Source organism: Balearica regulorum, chromosome 6 (genome assembly GCF_011004875.1).
Source record: "Balearica regulorum gibbericeps isolate bBalReg1 chromosome 6, bBalReg1.pri, whole genome shotgun sequence".
Classification (NCBI taxonomy): Eukaryota; Metazoa; Chordata; class Aves; order Gruiformes; family Gruidae; genus Balearica; species Balearica regulorum.
Window position 1 is genome coordinate 20088228 of NC_046189.1, and position 23866 is coordinate 20112093.

The 23866-nt window shown below is 36.9% G+C and overlaps 1 protein-coding gene across 3 annotated transcripts in view; it reads right to left on the reverse strand.

Annotated features, from left to right (window-relative positions):
* RAPGEF4 (Rap guanine nucleotide exchange factor 4) overlaps positions 1-23866 on the reverse strand; it is a 153310-nt gene that overhangs the window by 121474 nt on the left and 7970 nt on the right. For 2 of the 3 annotated variants that reach the window (XM_075756638.1, XM_075756636.1), the window contains exons 2-4: positions 18681-18823; positions 17464-17552; positions 9022-9168 (exon numbers count right to left, since the gene is read on the reverse strand). In XM_075756638.1, the coding sequence (XP_075612753.1) occupies positions 9022-9168; positions 17464-17552; positions 18681-18823 (379 nt within the window). Of the gene's footprint in view, positions 1-4940; positions 5053-9021; positions 9169-17463; positions 17553-18680; positions 18824-23866 lie in introns of those variants that run through there. The other variant, XM_075756639.1, reaches the window with a different exon arrangement.

Below are 23866 nucleotides of genomic sequence, written 5' to 3' on the forward strand. Positions count from 1 at the left end.
AATCATTTGAGTGATTCCAGCCTCATGCTCTCACATCGCATCACCTATGTCAGTGGATAAGAAACTGTTACAGAAGGGAAGAGGGTAAAGAGGATTTAAACCTAGTGCCAACAGCCTGTGCTGCATATTATGGAAGGAGAAGGAAGCAATTAGTAATTACCTGGGTTGAAATCCCACAATGCTCATTGACTTCAATAAGGCTGGGTTTCACAATGGATGAAAAGAAGGGAGGAACTAGTCTAAGGGAAAGGGCAAACATTGAACCTTACAGCTCTGATTATGACCAGGAAAAGACATCTATCAGAACTGTACTATCCAAGGTGAGCAAAGGGCACTCTCTTTTTGAGCCCATTTATTAATCTATATACCTAATAAATTGATAGTGTCTGGGGTTTAGTTTGTTTTGAGTTTTAAGGTGTTGAATGCTCAGTCAAGGTAGTGTTTCCTTACGAAAGGAGGAATTTACATTCCACTAAACAGGACTTGTAGGTTTCATTTTTCTTGCTACATGAAAGTGAACACTTTTACAATATTTTTACAAAATATTTTATCAACTCAACAAGACTGTCAGAATAAAAAAATAAATACATAATATAATATAATATAGTACCCTTGCTTTCAGTTTGTGTTGATCCACATGAGATCTTCCACTGCCACGGATCTTATTGTCAAAGATCTCTAATTTTTTTTTAAATGCCAGCAGATTTAAGCTAATGGATTTTTGCAATGTCAATACTAAAACATATCCATTGATCTAATAAATGGTTTCACATTATTTGCCTGACCCATTATATAGTACAAGCAGAAAGCACCCGTTCAAATGCAGCACGCAAGCACACATTCTATAGGAATGCCTTGGAGGAAGACACAACCATATCCATAGCTGTAAAGCAACAAAAACTCCCTGCTAAAAGGAAGCTTCTAAGGGATTACTATTTTTCTCACAAACCTGGAGGAACCAGTAATAATAGATTAACTTTTTGTGTAAGGAAGAAAAAGCATGACTCATCTGAAAAGAAACCAAGGATTGAGATGATAACACTGACCAGAAGATTAGAAAGGGTCAATCTCCAAAATAACCTCATCCACATATGACCCCACAGTTGAGTTAAGGAACAGACAGTCCAAAAGTTTAGAAGTGTAAGCAAAGCCTTATGCAGTTGATCACTTTGGTATCCATTCTAAGGCAGGAAAGGAAACTGCTGACCACAAATGCAGTTAGAACCAAAGCTCCAGGCAATCTGACACAGAAGTTTGATGAGGCAAATATGAATTTAACATAGCAATATATATACACAATACATATCAGAGAGATAGCAGATTATATACACACACATATCTACAAAGACTTAATTCTGTGTTATGCATTTTTTCTCTCTGCGACAGATGAGAATGAGACACATGTTTGATAGTTAAAACGTATGTTTGGGGAAAAAGCCAGAAACTATTTTATAAGCTTCAAATCTTATGATCCTTCTGAGAGACATTTTTACCTAATGAAAATGAACTAATGAAAGACCAGAAGTGTGCTCCCTGAAATAAGATTCGTAGGCTCCCAGTTGTGTTTTGCAATATATGTTTTTGCCATTTAGCACATCATGCTTAGAGATACCACATTTAATAATACAATCTGCTGAGGATGAAAAGCACTTTCTTTGCTAATAAAAAAGCTGGTTATAGAAAGTGCAAGTTTGGCAGTAAAGCTTCAAAGAAAAATAGCAGCCTCAAAAACATCTGCAGACTCTAAGTGTACACATTTCAGTTTGTCAGATGTTCTTCTGTAATTTAAATATTTTAGGAATTAATCAAAATAATTTCTTTTCTTGAAAATCAGATGAATTCATATTTTTCAACTTTAACTATGACAAAATATGAGAAAACCAATAAAGGCATTACTTAACAGGGAGACTGACATGCTCACTGGATGTTTCTATTTCTTTTTATCCAAGAAGGAACCTCAAATAAGTCAAGCTTTCTCCAATATAATTTAAGGCTTTCTGAAGTGCTAATAAACATATAAACATTTACAAGGGCTGTAAATAGGAATGACAATATATTTTTGCAGTGTCTGGTATAATAGGATTCAACAGGGGCTTCAAGCTGACAGGCATTACTACAGTGATACAGCATTGCACCTAAGAGAAATTACATGCTAGAGTGGTTTAAGAGAAATCAGGTCTACAAAGCCTTATTCCACCTCTGCATGGTGATCAGTGACACAGACACGAAATGTTGCTACTGAAACAGATTCAGAATAATCTGGGAGAGTGAGGTGCAAACTGACTGTAGGGATAACATACAAGAACATGCACCAGGAAATTTTGTTGCAGAGAGACATGAGGAAGGATCAGGCCTTTCCAATCAGCTTCTTATTTTTCAATCTTTTCAATTGCTTAAGGGGTGTCTGAAGTACCTGCATCTGTCACCTTAAACCAAGGACAGCAACAAAGAAAGGGAAATGCACAGCTAAAACTAACTGGATCCATTGATTTTCTGCAGAAACTGTGCCACATTGACAGTATTGAATACCATACATAACGGCACAGCAAATTATCTGAAACAGTTGCAACTACTGATTATGAACTTTTCAGTCATAATGCCATTATTTAGAAAAGAACATATCATAGCAAGACTCTATCAAGAGTCTTGTACACTTCCATCAGTACATACCTTGCCAAGAGAAAAGCTGCATTATTGAAGTGAAAAATATAGTTCCTAGATATTTCTCCACTGCCAGTGGCCAGGAAGGTTACCTTAGGAGATACACTGTCAAAAACAGCGCTCCCAAAATCTGCATCCATTCTTTAAAACATGAAATGATTAATACACCCGAATGAAAGCAGCAGCCACTGTGTTGCTATGCTGACAAACATGGCTTGCTCTAATGTACGTCTGGCTACTGAGGATAGAATGCCGTTCCATACTTGTTTCAATCTGTTCTACGAGACAGAGCATCACTCATCAAAATTAGCAATGTTTGACAAAGCAAAACAAGAGAAAAAACCCTAAAGGCATATTATAAGGATGGTCAAAACCAATATAACAGCAGCACTAAAGGCAAGACTCCTCCCACTTAGCTCCATGTGTAATCAAAAGCAATTGTACTTTATTCACTTGAAATATGCTCAATTCACACCAGCAAAACTGGGAGTGCGATCTGGAACTTCTTCTTGGAATAATAACAATTTTGGAATCTTTCCCTGCTACTCACTTGCATGCTTTATCAGTATTAACACAGAAGTTATGAAGGTGGGATGTTAGTTACTTTCAAAGCTTTGCTCACATCTTGCCAATTCTGTGTTTACTGTCATATTCTAAAGCTGGGGAGGGGAGGAGGACTTTTTATATTCCTCCTTCCATGTGTTACTCTAGGAAAAAAATCTCCTGCTTGCCTATCATCACTTCATTTTTCAATGTCTCTCACACTAGCTCTGTTTTTTGCATACAAATTTGAATTGGTCATCAGCTGAAGGTTTGCAGACAGCATAAGGCAACAGATTCCACACACTTGAGTCCTTCCTTGTCTTCCTTCTGTGTTGTATTCTGTATCTGATAACATGGAATAATTCTTCCTTATTCTGACAAGATGGCTATTCGAGAGGTTGGTGAACACACTATTCCAGCTACATTGCAAATGCAGGCTACGACAATTTGATCACTTTTACATTTCTCAAATAAAACCCTATTAGAGAGACAAACCATCAAGGTAGACTTTGAGCAGTCAGTGGAGTGTGTGACATGAAGCAGGTAAAGAGAGCTGCGTGTTCCATGACCACCTTTTAATGCTTTTGTGGATCTCCAAGCACTTCACTATTTTAAATCACATCATCGCCCATCCTGCAAACCTAAATATTCTGTATTTTATTAACTACGGTTTATACCTCGACTATGTTTGCTATCACTAAATCAGAGCAAAGACTTCTGCAATTGATTACTAGGCAATAAACTAGCAGAGTAGTATACTATAAATTAAGCTGATAGTTTAGGGGCTGGACATGAATCTGATTTTTTGTTTGATTCTCCCCTCCCAATATTTCATTTCTCAAATCAAATTTAATCTCTCACTTAAATGAACTGGAATTTCAGGTATGGAATACTCATTGGTGAAAAGGTGCTTTAGAAAGTACTGACATTTACATGAGATTCCTAATACTCCTTAAACATGATGAAGTATTCAGGCGTCTACCAGAGAAAGAAGTAAGAACATTCTCAAGTGACAATGCAACATATATTTTCCAGCAGCCTAAGGCAAGGAAAAGGCTGCCTCTCTGAAATGCTGCCTACTGCATTACACTGCAAAACACCTACATGAGATTCAGTAACATACTTTGATAAATAATGTACTTACAGCATGGCCAAATGGATAAAACAAATGAAAATCCTTATATGTTCACTTTCATTCATGTATTTTTACAGTGCCTTCATAATTCCTACTGCCATAATCCTGACACATAACATGAGGCATAAGATTAAATTACACCTTGATATAAGGGATATGTTTAGATATACCTTAAAAAGACAAACCGATATCACAGGCAAATGCACTGAGAGCTGTGGTCTCAACTCTGATGAACTTAAGCCTTATTCAGAAATCTCACTGAACAGTGCTACAACATTAAAGTCAGCATGCCATTTTATACGTGTATTTCCTACACCATTTCGATTGAAATGGTATGTAAAATTTCTTCTGTTCTGACAGAGGATCTGGTTTTAAACTAGCTCATTAAAAACTAACATTCACAGTGTTCAGAAAACAAAGAGGGTAAGAAAACTGCTTCTCCCAAAGCTATCATTTCAGAGCAGTGAAGTCTGCTGAGTGCTCCTGAATTATCATCAGATGGGCACAAGCAGGAAGTAAGTTACACTACTGTTTATCAGACTACAAGATGTGTAAGTGCTGCTGAATATGAATAAAAAAGAATTAAAATAATCATTCTGACCTTATAGGGGTCAAGACTCCCTCTCTCCAAAGCTACTGCATACCGAAGTAATAGCTGTTCTTCATTTACTCAAGACCAAATGTTTCTCAAGGCATGTTCAGTAACTTCTAACATAATCTCATTCCACACAAAAGGAAATTGGTTATTTGTATGTTATCCAAGGAAGGCTGAGTAATTCACTGTGGTAGGAAGACCTCTAAAAATAAGTCACCTCTCAGCAGATTCACTCCCTTCCTGTCTGGTTTTGAATTGGTTTGCAACAGCATGAAAAGACAAAGCTTGAGGATGAACTACAGAGAACTTCTGTAATGGTAACACTGCTCAGATACATTCATTTCACTCCTACTCTGTTTAAAAAAATCCAACTATTAGGGGTGGAGCAAGCCAGTGACCAACAGGATGTGCATAACCAGAGCTCCCTGTGTGTAGCCTTCTGCTTTCATGTTTATTTTTGGATGTATTTTCCTTTGTGCTTTGAAATAGGTTTTTGGGCAAGGTAGCTAGCATCACACTCACTCATTGATGCTAAAGAGGGAAAGCAAGTTCTTATCAACACAAAGCGTACTTCTTCCTACAGATTCATAGAGCACCTTGGAAGTCTACAGTGTTATAATAGTGATGAATAGCTTTTTTCATGTTTATGAGTGCTCCTCAGAGATGAAGGCCAGGGACAATCAGTGCACAACAGCATGTCACCAGTGATTCCCATAACCTCCTAGAGCTTCTTCATCATGGAACAGTGTTCAGCAGTGTGAGAACCTAACCACAGATTTCATCATCTCCAATCTGCTATAGGAGCCATTGATAGAAAACAAATCTCCAAGGATCAGTAAGCTTAGAAGTTCACCAGATGTTCCCAAATAGGATGCTACTTCAACAGATATAGTCATTAGAGAAAAGACTAGGCCATTTTAACTGGTAATTGTTGTTATAATTTCTTTTGACCAGCATTCCCTGACTGTTAAAAATAGAAGTCATAGAAAAATCTTTCTGTATATAAAGGGTTGATTGAATATGTGGTTCCATATATTACAGAAAGTATCTTATTATATTTTTGATAAAGAATATCCTATCTTTTCTTCAAAAAGTATTTAAATTTGTGAAACTGACAGAAGAAGAGTGATAAAAAAAAGAACAAAGTCTGTTTAGAAGTAGCAATCTCTTCCAGGTATACACCCAATTGTAATGATACTCAAAGAAATTAATATTTTGCTGTATATTCTGTATTAAATGTTAATAAGCCACATCTGGTCTGTGAAACATTCTATCAATCCAATTGTTTCTTAGAGCAATACAGCTAATACAGGAAAAGTTACTCTTCAATCTAAACAAAATTCAGAAAAATCTGTAAATTCATAATATAAAGTTATAGAGATTCTGAAAATTCTTTCTAAACTTAGAAATAACTAAAATAGATAGGTATTATATCTTTCTCTCTTAAAATCTAGTTTCAGGATTTATCCTAAAAGATTCATAAGCAGTATAAATGGGTATTTATTTGTCTTTCAAAGAACTGTATAGATTTGTGATAGAAAAACATTTGTTGCAAACTTCATCAGTAGGTTTCAATGTTAACAAACTTTTACTATAAAGGAAGATAGTTCATAGCTCTTAGTCCTATCATTTCAGATTAGTTGCACAATAAATTAAAGTCAATACTAAATCAATGTATACTGGTTCATTTTCCAAGATTATATTCACAACCCAAAAATAAAAAAAGAATATTAAAAATTGAAATCTTGGAATGTCCATGCTCTGCATGCCAAAAAATCTTTAATCAGTTAACAGTTTTCCCTCAAAAGAGGGAAAGAGGTAAATTTCCCCAGAAGTAAATTTCATGGGGGAGGGGGGGAACCAAACAAAAAACTTAATCATATATAAAAAATTTTCACTTCTATTATTAATCATAAAAATCCTACATTCACAAAAGCAGTAACCATTTTAAGAATTCCAATCCTACAGTTTAGTTAGGTTGTTCTTAAACTACAGTATTATTATTTTGGCATTGTTCAACATTTTTTTAGTGGAGAAACTACTTCTTTCTGGAATTAAGTTCTCATTATCTGCAGAGTTGAAATTTGTATGCACTAGATTTTAGTTTTTACCATATCTGGATTGTAATGACATCGACATTGTTGCCTTCTCCTATTTTTCCGATGGTACTACTGTTAATAAGTATCTGTGATTCATTCTTGATTTTGTGTGGGGTTTCACTAAAAACAAATTTAAAAGTTATCTGAATGGCATGTCACTATATTAATAACTGTTTCCCCATATGGGCTTTGTTACATCAAAGATATATGATTAGGATAAGGTAGATAGAACACCACAGCATCCATAACATATCAAAAAGTTTCCTTGAAGAAAAGTAAATACAACAACAACAACAGTAATAATAATATTGATAATAATATACTGTTGCTATTGCTAGTACATTTTGGGGAAATTTTCTTAAATATGTTTCTGTCTGGTTTTTGAACATTTCTTGTTTATCATACCTTAGCTGCAGTTCATGTAGGCTTTGGGATTAGTAGATTGCAAGGAAACAAATATTGCCTTGAAAAAAACAAACAGCTTAATCCTACCTCAGACCAACCAGCAAAGCTTATTTCGTGGCATAATTTTCCACTCACTAAGAGCACAGGGACAGCCTCTTTGAAAGAAAGCACATTGAAATACATGAAAAGTTCACTGTAAATCTGCACAAAAGGCCAAGTACCACAAAGCCAAAGTGTGGTCTGTGAGTGACACCTGCAGCATCTGTGACATGCTCTACTGCACAATTTCATGAAATCTGCAATAGGCTCCCTATGATAGCTCCCAATACTTTCAACACACATGACCTTTTTTGAAAGCATCTATAATCAAAAAACTCATCAAAATCAGTAAAATCTCCTGTAGAGAAAAAAACATGAACTGCAGAAAAATATTGCATTCTGGATTTCTTCAAATTTGCTATGAGACTTTATGAGCATTTTGTTTTAGCTGTAGCCATTGCCAAAAAACCAGTACAAATCGTGGCTATGCAAGTCAAAGAATGATATCTGATATTGTCAGAGCATTCAATGGCAAGCACGTTTCATTCACACATTGGTCTTTCATGCCTTGGTCATGCTGTACCATTAACTATGCTCAAGGCAACGTATCTGCAGACAGGTGATATTAGTGCTGTTTCCTCAGTCAGTGTAGCTAGTTGTGGATTTGATTTTCCTTCTGATATGCTTCCTTTAGTACTTCTTTAGGACAATTATTTGGAGTATAATGTTGCTCTTTCTCAGGAAAAGAGAAAGCCAAAAAAATCCCATCTGTCTGCACTCAGGAGAGAAGCAAAACTAAAACACTACAACCTGCATCTATTTCTTAAATATAGTGTCCCTAGATCTGCAACTTTAGGACACTGTCACACCATCTGACAGTACAAATTGGCAATAGTGTAGGCCAGGCCAACAGGATGCCTTCCAATTCCCAGAACACTTTTCAAATCAAGTGTAATCCTTACAAAAATGCAAACTGATTCAAGTCCAGTGACTTAGCACAGTAACATGTCAATGACGTCTTCTCAGCATGGATACCAAAGTACGTACAGATGATAGAATGAAGAACCTCAGCAGCACCTTCTCCACAAAGGAAAGTTTCAAGGGAATTCACATGTAATCAGTAACTTAATTTTTAAGTGATCTTGATCCATCTGCAAATTCTAAACCCCTTACAGCTGGTGATGAGAGAGGAGTAAAGGAGAATAATTTAAAATATCAGAGTATATTAAGGGTAGACTCTCCTCATAAATGCTGGCAATAAAAGCAAGTTTAAGGCTAAGAAAGCAACACCTGCAGTATACAAATAAACTCCACCAGAAATTTCACCCAAGTTATTTCATTAGAAGAAGCCCGCAAGAAACAAATACAGGAGTATGTAATCATGCAGAATACAAAGCACTAAAAAGAAGTAAAAAGACTTTCCTTTTTGTCCAAACTAATTTAAAAGAATCATTACTTTGCTTACAGTTTAAATGTGCTTATATTTCATTACAAAGGTTAAATCACTTTTTTTCTGCATAAACTACAAATACATCTGAATTTACCTCCCAAAGTGCTTTAAAGTCCTTCTGCTCAATTCGAAGGAGCTCACTATATTCTCTGGTAACGATGGTTGCATGGCGAGGAGTGTTATCCAGAATGGACTCTCCAAAAGCAGTTCCTATTCCCAGAGTGCATATTGTCACAGCATCCTTTGAATTAAAAATAAAAGGAAACATATTAAATATTCCAATATGTTTTATGAGTCTTTATGTCACATTTGCTAATAGCACTGTATTAAGATTCTTCAATTTGCTTTAAAAGAAAATTAATTAAAAGTGCCAACAAAAAAATCAATATGCTGATTAACAACACAGAAAGCCTCAATGTGAAAGCAAGTAGGACTTCTGTTTTCTATGGCCATCAGTTGAATTAGACACTTCTGTCTGCGAAGCAAAGAACACAAGAGTCACCTTCAAAAGAAAGTTATGACTTCTGTTCCTCTACCTCTAAAGACTGTTGTGATGATAAGATTCTTTAGAAATGTCAGAGGTGATCAGAAGATAACTACCATCAGAAATGCAACCCTGGAATATAAATTTCTGCCTTATATAGGCTACCCTCATCAGAAAGAAGATTTGACTGTTATGTTTTCTCAGTAAACATAACTTTCAATTATAATATCCTCTTGTATTTATAATGCATTTCTCTATTGTATAAGGTCTGTCTCGTACAGTTTTATCAACTCTTGGCCTTTCTGTTGAAAATGCTAGTAAATCTCTCAATCATTAATGGATGCCTGCCAACTAAGCACCAGAAAAAAAAACCTCTTTACACTTAAGTCAGAGATTTCAAGAAAACTATTAAAAGTCCAAAACAACCTGGAATAGAGTATTCAGGATGGTCATGAAGTAAAGTCCATTTCAAAAGAGTCTATGTGAGCACATGCCATTCATGTGATGGAAAGATGTCTAAATCAATCCCCCTTGGCCAGGAACTCCTCTGTAATAGTTCCAAGATAAATTAAGACCTACTGCAGACAAAAAAATTAGAGTACTCAGAATTAAATTACTTGCTGAATCAAGATCTTCAGATACATGTTCTACTTTAGGCTTACAAGTTGCTATGTTCCTGAGCATAGGCTTGAAACTGAACACTTACATATGTCTCTTTCTAAGTTGGGCCTTAACTGACTTTTGCGTAATTAAAAAAAAATAGCAATAGCATTAAAAATTTAAACTGATACAAACTGCACTTTATTAAGGAAATCATACATGCACACAGACAAATACACAGAAACATATTAAAAAACATGCTAATTTTACTTGATACAACATAAAAAATAGTCTAATTCTAAAATGTAGGATTCATGAAATGTCTACAAAAATAAAAGCAGAAAATTTGTCATCCCATCCGGTACATCCTTGTGGCTGATAATCCAGGAGAGATGCAGAAGCATATTTCAGCATCGTTTTCTGTGTTTAAAATTGCATTGTGTTCCTTTCATGCATCTAATAAGTGCTAATAGGCAAATGTTATTAAGATCAAGTTAGTAGCTTTATAATTGCATTACAAAGACAAATGCCCATAATAGTCCAGTTCCCTGAACCATAGCAAATTGCTTTTGCACAGATATTACCATATAAAATTATGTGTTCAGGAAATCAAAATCAATTATGTCTTAGATAGATCTAGGAAAAATTTACCAACTGTCAGAAATAAATTTTCAAGGAAGGCAAATATGAACAGGCACTGTTTAAAAGAAAGAATATTGGGGAATGAGCACCTAGGCACGCAAATAGAAGTCTCTACAAAGACCCTATAAAATAAACTATACACTAAAGTTCTGCTTTAACATGCTTACCTTTCAGAGCTGAAACACTATATGTGTGCTACCATACTCACAATTGCACCTAAAGGAGCTACCAAGAAAATATGCTTACTGCTCAAACAAAATTTGATCTCCATGTCCTCAATGCATTATTCTCAACTTTATTTAGAAAGTTCAGATAAAAAGCAATCTCTGTTTAGGGCAGAATAAGCAAATAGCCTGGCAGAAAAAGCCATCAGGTGGATCATAAGCAATATGTACATCTTCCAACTTATTTCTCACTCCTTTCCCTCCCTCCAAAAAAATAAACTCCTTTGAAACACTTCACCTTTTTTGATTCTTTACAACTCTAAAGAATATATCTTTAAAGACAGAATACAGAAGAAGAGAAAAGGAAAAGTGTTAGTTAAGGAACCACTTTCTAAGATAACTTCTGATGAGGCAGCTGTTCAGCCTGGGACATAAATTAACATTGATGGGGTGTTAAACCAGGAGCTGGAATGGTTGTATCTACGTTCGTTAAAGAAAAGTTCAGGCTTCCATCAAGTGAAAGTTCTTTTAGGTTTTTTCCCCAGCCATCATTGCTCTCCATAGAGATGCAGTTTTGCAGCCAGCTAGGAAGCAAGCCCATCTGTTTTCTTCAAGACTTCAGAGCCCCATTTTCTCTCTGCCCCTTGTTTATACCTCTCCAGCCTCCTGGGGAATCAGGTGCGCGTTTCCTATTACGCCTGTTAACCTTATATTCAAGAATCTCCTGCTGTTCAGCATAGACTTCAGGAGGATTGCTGGCAGCTCAAAATTCAGTTTGCTGTTCCCCTCTGCAATCCCAGAAGCAGCAGGGGGTTCTAGCTGCTGGTAACCAGCTAAAATTCACACAGCTATTTAAAAAGGCAGTATTAAAGACTTAAAAAGATGAGATTGTTTCCACTGCTATCTGTTCTCTGAACACACTATAAAATGGTAACATTCAAATCCAAGGCTGTTTGTGTATTCAGTTTCACTGACTCTCACTGGCAGGTGAGACACATGCAGTGAAAGAGTTGTTAAACTTCCCCCCTCATCAATTTAAAACATTATTGAATTTGTAAGACCATTCTATGGAATGGATGAGAATCAGAAACAAGGCTCTGCCGTATTCTCTCCCCCACCATCACAAGGCACATCTCTGCATGTTCCTCCCGGACCTGTGACACTTTCTATTTTCCAACCTGGCAAACAGAATTTTTGTCCTGTCTGTAAACAAAACCATAATGTCTGAAAGAGAAATTAAGAAAACAGGGAAAGCTAGGTTGAAAGGTATTGGGCACTTTTCTTTGAAATTTTAGTTTATTCAATATTTTGAGTTTGTAAGGGAGTTGATGTAGCTAGTTTGTTTTTAATTTCATCATTTTCCCACACCTTGTACCTTTAACTCACCTCTGCACCTGTGTCCCTCCAGGACTCCACACCATCTCCATGTTTAATTGGAGATCTGCAAAAGCTGGCATTTTTAAAAGTTTGCTTATTATTACTTTGACACAGTTCAGTTTGTCCTCAGCAAAAATTTCCTTTTATAACAAAGAAACCAAAGGATACTCATGAAAGTAAACTATCTGTTCTATGAAGTGATTTTCCCGTTTCATTACCTCCACTGGAGTATGTTTCAGCCATTCAGATAGGAAATCCTTATCAAACTACTTTTAAAGATAATGTAGGAATATCTTCCCACGCTAGAATTACAGTTTGCCAACATATGTTAGGCCATCTTCTTTACACAAGACAAGGTGATCTGCTTAAAGGAGGCATTATGCTTCTAGAAAGACTGTGACCAACTTCTCTTCTAGTTCCTAATTAAAATATTTACAGATCAGATTAATAGTACTGTAATAACATATTCATTATTTCCATACCTTTCTATCTGATTCTCTAAAAGCTACCTGCAATGTCTTGGACTTTTTGCTAGGTTATCTGGCAGACAGAATTGAAATTATTTTTCTATATTAACTTTCAATAAGTCAAGTTTAAAGCCAAAATTAGTACAACCACAACAGCATGGAGCTCAGCATGAGCGAACACACCTTGCTTCTCAGCTGAGTACATTAGTCCAGCCAATCTCTGTGTTACAATGGGTAGAGCAGATCTCATGCTCAAGCTAAATAATTTAAAGCTAGCTTGGGCATATTTATACTACACTACACTACACACTACAGTACAAATCTATGTTGCGACTTCACATATGTTATCTCCAAAATACATAATGGCTATTCACATGCACACATAATGGCATTTACATGCAGAAAGCAGTATTGCAAGGACTGTCCTGTTTAAATCCCTTTCCTTGTTTCTACTTCATTTTATCACATATTCCTTTGTCCTCAAACTGCCAGGAAATTCTTCTCTTTCTTACATGAACATCTGAACCTCTTTCTTCACAGTCATTCTTCTCAGCAACCCCACTAACTTACTTGGCTTTTGATCCCCAGCCCTCTGCATCTTCCTACAGCTGACGTTGCTGTACCACCCAAGCACCCACAGCTCCTCCTTTAAAGCTTTTCTAAAAAAGGCTACTGGTTTGTAAAGTCAATGCCCTCTGTTCAGTTTGGTCTGTTTTTAAAATCCAATGAGCTTCAAAAAATCCACCAAAACACAGGCAAGACAAACTAGCAATAGCCCTCAGCGCACACTATGATTCAGCTGGCAGACTACAGGAAAACTGCAGATCAAATTGCTACTTAGTCTTTGTCTTTTTTCTCTTCATTCCTGCCTGTTTTATCAGATAGGAATATAAATCTTAATCATTTGGGGTAAGAGGCTCTGAATCTAATTCAGTAAAACACAATGGTGCAGAGTCTGGCAAAGACATCACACTGATGCTTTTGTTGTAATGCATTTATTCCCAGCTTTATTCTGAGACATTACCAACAGTCATCCTTCAGAACCTGTTCATTTTCAAAATAGAGTTCTAAAAGTAAACATACACAAGGCAGTCAGTAGTATTTTTAAGACAATACCAAACTAGGAATATCTCTAAAAGGAACTTTTATTACTCTATACCTCGGTTGTAACACTGGGTAGGTAACAGTGCCAAATAAAAATTAAATTCAAAATCTGTTCATAACTGAGGATAAAGACTTCTTTCTGATAGATTCTAAATAGGCTGCATTTTCTGTTTATTTTGAAGGGAACTAACTAAGTCTTTGTGTGACTTTTAAGTACAATATTTATCAGGGTATTTGTTATAAACAAGTTGAGGCAAGACCAAAACAGTTCATTACACTTACCTCTGGGGAAAAAAAAAAAAAAAAAAAAAAAAAAAAGACCTCTTCAGACTCTTCTTGATTGTTGAATAGCCATAAAATTCATAAACCTGTCAGATCTCTGTATTGTAAATTGTATTGTCCCAATTTCAATGGCAAATTAAATTATATCAGCAGCAGCAGCAGCTAGCATATTTTACCACCTCAGTGGAACAGAACTATCAGTAACAGAGAAATCTACTCTGGTGAAACTCTTTAAAACAGGTATATTGTAAATAGTTGGATACAATTTTCAAACTAGCCATTTTAGTATTAAATATTGTCTGTACTCAGTTTGTTATGTATTCTAACACTGCCCTCTTGTGACATAATACAGTTTTGCAAGCAGTCAGGAAGGATTTTTCCAAAACAAGAGGAAAGTGAGGTTTTATGTATGAGATCCTAAATATGTGTGTTTGTCTTTATTAAAACATTTAAATCAGTACATAGAATGCTTCCTCTTATCATAATAGCACAAAATAGGTAATGGTAATATTTCTGTTCATATGCATTCTCAACTTGGTCCTAATCAGTATTACAAACATTTTCTGTGAGAAATCACAAGTGTCTGCATAAGTAAGCTCATGTGCAGCAAGAATGTGTATGAATTAATACTTCACTAGCTAGACTGAAGTCTTGATCCATTAGTGCATTTAGATATAATTTCTAGTGCAATGTACACTAGAAGGCATGTAGTTACATGCCTCTGTAGGAGCAAAGGCCATTAAGACATTCTTAGTAAGCACCAAGTGCACAATAACTTACTGCACTTTTAATGGGAGAAAGCTACCAAACACTAAAGGTGACTCCATAAAGCACATGGTAGCTGTTACACAACGCATTTGTTCCCAGGCTTGCTGAAATTTAAGTTCCCCAGGTAGACAGATAAGCACCTAGTAAAAGTAGGACTAATATATTTTTAGTTGAGAGAATTGATTTTCCATACTTACATTAACACTGTAGGCATCATCATATAATCATATGATTATTCAAACTACAGGAAAACTCAGGAGGTCATCTAGTACAACCCCCTGCTCATCTTAAGTATTAAAAGATTATTAGCCGTGTCTAAAGACTTTTTAACCAACAGGAACCTAAATACAAAGTTAGCTTCTCCCTTCCTAGAAAAGATAGCATACTCCTTCTCTACTTTTACATGAGACTACAAACTTCTAAACTTGTAAACTCAGGTAAACGTTTGCATCTCTTCTGGTCTGCTGCAAGTTTCTCATTAGCATTAGTGCCATTTATGGTATAACAGTAACAGCACACCAATTAAATATTACTGTGACTTTGTAAAGGAAGCTTTGGCTCCTGGGTGCTGTTATTGGAAAATGTGCTCCAGGGTAGGTTACAAGCATCCCTACATCTTAAGCTCTGGTCATCCATTCCCAGCTGGGACCGCAATGCTGGCAAATGGGTCTATCAGGGCTGCCCACCTATGGAGCTATACTCGATTTCCTCCATCATCAGGGTTTGTTGTGAGCACAGTAGGCAGGCAGTGCTAGCAAGTACTTCAAGCTCAAAAATGACTAGCACCATGACAACAAGGAAGTACAGGCAAGACAGGAACAGGGCACCCAGGAGGTAAAGGCAGGACAAGGAGTTAGAGACAAGGATGGACAAGGAGGGACATGATATAAACACTAAGATGGTGCAAAACCAGAGAAAATGTTGGATTCAAATGCTATTTAGGAGTTCCCAACCACCAAACTTATCCAGCACTGGAATGGTAAATGCATGAGCTGCTGTCCTTTTGGCAGTGAGGCTGTATCCTATGGCAACTAGGCAGTGGTAAGAATTCAGTTCATTGCTCCTGTGAGAAGGAAATGTGAGGTTAAGAAATTACTGCAGAATATAATTTCTAGAACCAGAAGTACATGAATTGTAGTTCTGTAGTTTCCTATTGGCAGGAAAATGCAGTGAACCTGAATAAGCAGAAAACAATATTTACATTAGATTTCTTAAAAGGCTGCAGTGTTCCATCCTCCATCTAATGGAACAAATCCACATTCCAAACAGATTCTTAATTTAATTTCCACATCCAGAACACTTTTGTGGACATATTTCTTTCTGATTCAGTGAAGAGTATTGGTCCTTAAAAACAGTGTAGTGCCATCTTTTGGCAAACACCAGAAAATATTCCTGATTGCTTTAGACCTGCACAGAAAAGGGTCTCGTAAGAGCCCAGTACTGTTCCAAACTGTGACAATACTAATGACAGCCAGGCCATGCTGAGAATTGCTCAAATTAGGACAATTATACTCTCAATCAGCCTCTACTTAGTATAGTGAAGAGGTGGCTAAAAATAATGATATGAAAGAAGTTCCTTTTGTATCTATCATTTTACTATAAGAAGTAGAAAGACCCAGTGCTCACATGCTGCCCTGACTTGCATTCTGACCCAATTTCACTGGTGATACAGAGCTCAACAAAGTGAAAAATCCAATTTCTGCCATCTTCTACGAGCAAGAAACCCTTCCCAATCAGCCAAACTTTGGACAAAGAATACTCCACCACCACCACCCCCATGCATGCTATGTTCAATCAAGGCGGGGAAAAGGTATAGTGTATATATAGCTATACCACTCACGTAAAGGCAAAGTGAGTCACACGTCAGAGGTACAACCCCATGCTGAGCTACATGATGGGACAATCCCAGATCTCAAACATGTGACCAGGGAATGGGACATGATGCCTTCCCAGAAGACTCAGCTCACAGCAGGAAGTCTGACATGTCAGCATGACATTAGACAACATGGGTGGGAGACTCTCTCCAGGAGAAATATCTAATCCTTTTTTTCTTTCTGTATTTACGCTAAATTCCCAATTTTGTAAATCCAGGAGTGCAAAGATCTTGTGAAATCACTTGCAGTTTGGAGGGAATTTTACTTGTTCTTCTGTTTCTTAACACTGAATAGATATTACTTCCAGGCTTCTGGTCTAACACGGCAGGAGTTCCAATGCTCTGCTATTACTATACTACTTTCCCATTCTTGCAGTGGAGACTGCAGTAAGCTGTTATCAGACTGCACTGTTGGTGGGTTTGGTCTGAACTTTCTGAACAAGGACTGAATTAAAATATTTCCAGGGAATGAATTAACAACTCTTAGATCTTTAGCTTAACTTTGTATGGCACTATTAGAAAAGACAGAGAAGTCTTGTTTCATATTAAAATGTAGACCCCTTTTCAGAGCATTACATTTCAGTCTTCTTGAAAACAATGGCATGATTTGCCTCCATAGACAAAGGACAACTGAGACTAAAGGAGACTCAGAGAAACATGCTTGTGATAAGACAAAATATCTGTATGATATATGTCATTGTTATCTACCTCAGCATAAGTCATACTCTTTCTTTATACTACTGACTGGATCGTCTCAATGAAAAATCTATTTTACCTGGTGGTTGCTTGTATCAGAAACCTTCACATCCAGTGATCCTGTCAGAACAGCATACCAGTTTGTCCCAATATCACCCTGACGGAATACTGGAAAGATGAAATCTTGTAAATAAAAGCTATCTCTTTAAGTTTAGCAACATTAACAAACATTTTCCCTCATATTACTGTACTACTGTAGTCACTACTGGCACTACAGAATTTGCCATATCAGACTACTTACTTACTATTACAATAATATTTCCAATGACACTGGAAAGCACATATTACAGTAAACTGGTCAATACACTACAGAAACAATGAGAGCACATAGAATTGCTTCACTCTTCTCCCCAGTTAGCTTCTCTTTTACTGCTATCTTAGTTAATAAACAAAATAAACAAAAAAAAACACAGAAAAACTTTCTGAACAATGTCCCTTTGAAATTCAGAATCTTCCAATGCAGACATAGCTCCCACTGACTTCAGTAAGAGCTCTCACTAAGAAGCAACTGCAGGACTTTGATGTTCAGGCATTCCAACTGTGTGATCACACAGCATCAGAATTCCTATTACTTTAAGCAAACCCCTGGGCTGTGTGCCTAAAGCATGCCAGATTTACCTGAGGGGTATCTGAGACTCTACCAAACACCATAGGTCTCCATCAGCTATTCCCCTGGAACAGCTCTGGGAACTCACACATTCCTATCACAGGACCACCACTTATTTCCATCTCAGCTTCATAGACCAAGGACAGCTCTCCACCTTCATCTGGCACATGGGCTGCCAGAGCAAGCACAGAGCTGTGGTTCCCCACAGCAGTATGCAGCTCTGCAAATCTCTTTGGTGTTATTCAGAGTGACTGCAAACCGCACACTATTAAGACATGCCTAGGTGATACACTTTTGCCCCTGACATCACAAAGCACCTACAAAAGAGATCAATAATCATTTACGGGGAAAGAATGAGGCTTTAGTGCAATGACTTGCTTCTAATCTTTCCACAAAACAGTGGCAGAGTCTTACATCCAATAATGTGTGCCTTGTTACCATAGATTCACTACACACTGTATTTGTAGAGCAAGCAGCACTTTAGCCCTGCTGTCCCCCATGACTGTGACTGTAAACATTTTTATGGCCGTTCCACTGACTGTGCTCTCTCACCGATCTCCTAGAGACAGTCCCAGCCTAACCCCCAATTTTATATACATAAAATAGATCATCATATGAAGCTGTCTTACATGTGATTCCTTTTTCCAGATTTTCATAATATCCACAGAGACATATCTGCTGGAGAAGGTTTGGATGAAATTTCTCAAAAGCTTTCACTTCTTTCAGACGTGTAAAAATTATATCTACATCTTCACTGGAACGTTCCAAAGGTCTGCAAGAAAACAAAGGACAAAACTCTCAAGGGCTTTATCAGAGAAACATCCCCACTTGTATGCACCAAACTTACAAATGTTTGCATTAAATGTCACACTATAATATAAACCAACTAAAATGCATTTCACACGTACATAATGAAACCCTTCCAAGACATCCTAACAACTGTCCGTTATCAACTTGAGCATGATTATTATCATTTCAACACAGGCAGCGCCCAGAAGCCCCATTTAGCACCAAAGTCCTGCTGTAGCAAGTACTGTAAAAGTATATATGATGATACAGTCCTTATCCTAAAGAGCTTAGAATTATATATAGTTTTAAGTTTGTAAGGGAGCACGAATAAACAGATGTCCAAACATACAAGAGGTCTGTGGAATCAGTGCCCAAAATAGAAGTTCTCTATTTGGCTAAAAGAAAAGCTTTAGATATCAGCAGAAACTCCCATATCCACATCTCTCTCCTGCATTTTACTGGGTACAAATTAACTTGAAGGTTTTTTTCTCTTCTCACTTGCAAGCAAGAAAGACAACTTTAATAAGTACATTCTCTTTCACACAGTTTCTGTCTCAGTGTTGGACAAATTAAATATGCAAGCAAGGATCTTAACTCTTCATTGGTAAGGGTAAAGAGTTTTAATCTAAATATTTTAAATAATCTATGACAGTAACACCTTTAAAAAACCCAAGATTTCAAGAAAAATAAAATTGTACAACTCCCTCCAACAAAGTAGCATGTGGACCAGCAGTTCAGTAGGTTCAGAAAACTACTACATATTCATGAAACTAAAGTGAATTAGTTCCATAGCATACATTTTAAATGTGATTATCAAATGTTATGAATCAGCATAAGCCAACCACTAACTGACAGCATTAGAAAGAATCTTTCATAACTGACTAAATGCCTACCACTACACACAGAAAGAAACATAGAACATTCCTAGGAGATCATGATGGATCAGATGCAGAAATCATTTATGGATAAAGGGGTACAAGAAAGATAGACAACTGTCTGTGATCATTAGACCAATCACTCACTCAAATGCTGCTAGTTAATTTTACTGACAAAAATGTTCTTTTAGCCAGTGGATGAGCTTCTAAATCAACAGAAGTCAGGTAGCTTAGAATGAATCAAGATGAAGTTCACAAATACACATCTTTATCACCTTATTGTTACACCCACAATGTAAGTACTCCTTCCAACAGGGTTGGTTTTTTTAAAAATACATCTCTGAAATCAAAGACTTAAGGGATTCGAATCTTTGTCTCAGGGAAGAAGCCCAGATCCTACTCACTTTGAATGTCTGACTCTCATCTTTCTTATTAAATTAAGTCTAGGAGGGATTAAATCTCTATCCTCATTTATACTCCAACTTACCCTTATTAACTATAGATGAGAATAATAACTCTCTGGTGTATACAGTTGCTTCTACATCATAGTGACATCCTCTTACCACTTCAATCCACACCCAACTACAACAGCTCCCTTTTGAAATATTTCAAGTAAGATTTTCACCCATTCCTTTTTTTTTTAACTGTGCACTAGCTGACAGGTATTAATAAGCATTAACTCTCTTGTCAAAATCCTTTTAAGAAGATTAGGAGGTGCATCTCGCAAACAGATTTAAAATCCATTTATCCAAGATCCCTACCCAAACCACACTAGCCTTGGAAAACTAACTCCCTTAATGCATGGGCTTTCAAAATTAACAGCAAAACCCAATAAAGAAAAAAAGGAAGATCATCCTCAGAATATCCCCTTTTCCTAGAAAAACTGCCTCTGAGACTGTTACGTTCATACAACTGCTCACAGCTGACTCTGTTCAAGTCCATCAGTTCATTTGCATAGAATTGACTGTAGGTCTCAGTGTTTAGTGTTTTTAATAGTTTGATGCAGTCAGACAGGGGAAGAGCAAACAGAGTTAGCAAACAACATGCATTAGGTTGTATAAACTTAATGAACAGTTCTCTCGGTGCTCTTACTGAAATGCGAGTTCAGAAATCTCTTTTACTTCTAGTCCTGTCAAAAGGACAAGATTTGGGGGGATTTAATTCATAGACTGCGTAGCTTTATTTTCCTGAGAGTTGCTGAAGGCTCAAGAGACAGGGTTTCCATCTGGTTCAGAAGGTGAGAGCAGGGTTCACTTCCACTGATGTGACAAGGAGGGTCTTGTGTCAGGCAGATGAACTGCAGGAAAAGCTCTTCTGACAAAACTGCTTCATGACCCCAGCAAAGTGAGTAATCATGGAAGGACAAGCATTCTCACAGGCAGCTGAGCCACACTTTTCAGAGTTTTAAACATCAGCACAGCAGTAAGAAACCAAACTCCGCATTTATTGGGAAAGACAAATTAAAGTTGTGTGTTCCTAGTGGCTTACTTTAGCATGCAGCTGAGCTACAGTGCTTTGTATTAGCAGCAGTTACTTCCACTTCGAGTACACGAAGTGGGCATTTGAAGCGGAGCACGCAAATATGCTCTAAACAAAAAGAGGAATCCAAACTTCTAAGTAATATGCATAGTGGTAATCTGAAAATTGTTATACTCCTTACAATGTTTCTTAATAACTCATTACTGCAAGCCATTTGTTTCAGTAGCCTTTCTTCAAAATATACTGGGTTTAATATTACTGTGTACAACTAAATTTCCACAAATTTACTGGGAGGGTACACATTTTGATCCAGCACATTTGGAAACAAAACTAGAATTTGGAGAGGCTTTCAGTGAATGATTTAATCATTAATCTATCTTAGAAAAGGTACCTTCTTCTCCAGCTGTGTTTTACCGGAAATAAAAAAAAATAATAAAAAAAAAAGGGGCAGCAGCCAGTACAGAAACATGCAAGGAATCTTAACTGTACCCCAGAATAACAACTTATTAATGTCTCTCAAATGAGACACACAGACAAACACCTAGTTTAAGATTTAGCTGCTTGTTTATATCGTGAGTAAGCATAAAAATGAACTAGGATCCAAGTTGTTTGACAACAAAATGCTTTCGGATTTAATCAGAGCTCCTTGGAAATATCAATGTCTAAGAGTAAGTAATTAACTAACACTTGGTGGCCCAAGCTGAGGTGGCCCTTAGTCTTTACTAGGGCATGGAATTTTGCCTGTGTAAAAACTCCTGATTGCAGTGTAACAGAAATAGTAGTAGCACCCAAACTCTGTTCTATCATGTGCTTATAATCTATAACAATGAGATCAGTTTCAAAAGGATAGTTTTACTTAGTGAGAGAGCATAATGAGAATAATAAAATAGCATGGCATCAATTAACTGCTTTTCTACATGGCTGCAAAACTCAGGTAAAGTTTCACCACTTTCTACGAAGTATATTTTAATAAAATTATCATTATTGTAACTATTGTTATCATAATTAAATTAACATTAATGAATCTATCTATGATGCCAAATTTTGTTTTCCATTTCCTAAGTACAAGCTGCTTAGCATGGAACATCAGTACAGGACAACACATTTACTTCCTGATTGCAGCTATCTTTCTAAGTTGCTGTGAACTTGGCTTTTTTAAAGCATAGTTTGGAATAATATTTAAACAGACAATATTATAATATATTCCTTAGAACATTAATGATTAAACCTATTAATTAGAAAAGTACTGCTGATGGCAGATGAAAAATTATTCAAGCTTTAATGTCACTTTAGTCACACTGATAGGAGGCAGTGGTATTAATCCAGAAAGGAACCATTCCCCAAACCAGAGAGATGGGCTGCAAAAGTCAACCCCAAGGAGCTGAATCTCCCTACACCCCCTACATGGCTCAAAAAGCCTCTGGAAAGGCTTTTCCAGAGACCATATCAGAGCACCTGAAGTCACTCCTCTGTGATCCCCACTGCTGTTTACTACAGAGCAATCTCACTGAGCTTAGCCCCCCTCTGCTAAACTAGTGCTGGTGAGGATGTCCTGTTCTGTGACATCAATGCTGGTACGCTACTGAAGTGTCCCTTCACTGCTGATGCTGCGGAGTTACAACTTGGTATCTGTGAGCATAAGGAGTTAAAAAATGTATTTCAGTGAGACTTCAACTACCACTGGATTTTCTTCTAAAGCTTCTGTCCTCTCCTAAGTGTATTCCTGTTTCTGAAAGCTCTAGCCCAACGTATGGAATAGGACCATCGATGAATTTAAAAGTGTGCACATCTCTCTTAAATCAATTAAAATTCTTCAGCTCTCAACAGTTTGGTAGAGGTATGAGATAGAACAGAGACATTTTACAGCAAGGCCATCCTTCCTGTAGAAAATCTATGACTCTATCCAGTAAAGCACCCACTCCCTGGGCTGCCTCACCCAACTTAAAATAAATCTTAAGTAAAACAAACTGTGGAAATGTTACATTTGTCTTAATCTTTTTGTTGCTTAAAAAAAACAGCTGCTTACTTTTTCCCAACCTTTCAGGATCTTTGTGGGGCAGCTGCTGCTGTATCTCCATTACATCTGCAGGGTACAAGCCCAGAAAGAGCTTCAGCAGTTGCTGTAGTAACCACACTTCACTAACTGGCCGGGCACCCATAATGGAGTAGGTATCATACCATGACCATAGCAAATGCCGGGACAAAACCATGCAGGAGGAATGACTGATTTGGACATGAAAACTTCATGCTTAATATCTCTTACTATGAAGGATAATGCATGGGTTACACTCCTACACTTCCCCCTCCAATCTTCAATTTAATATAATTTGTATCTCAACAGGGTACTGCGTTGAGATCCCATTTCACTGTGGCCAAAGTGAGGTAGGCATTTCCAGTGTTGCAAAGCAACACAATGATTAGGAAATGACGAAAAACATTTTTTTAATTTCTTTTCACTATCCTACAAGCATTTCTGCTTTGTTTGACCACTGAACACTTTATCTAGCTCCTTATTTATATTACTAATTTGCTTCTTCAGGGCATAGTAGGTCTTATCTGGCAGTCATGTTTTCACACAAGACGTCATCTATCTTCTTCTGCTTCTTCAATACAACATCACAGCATACATATACAAGTGACAGCATCAATGCTAGTTATACATCTCTATTCAA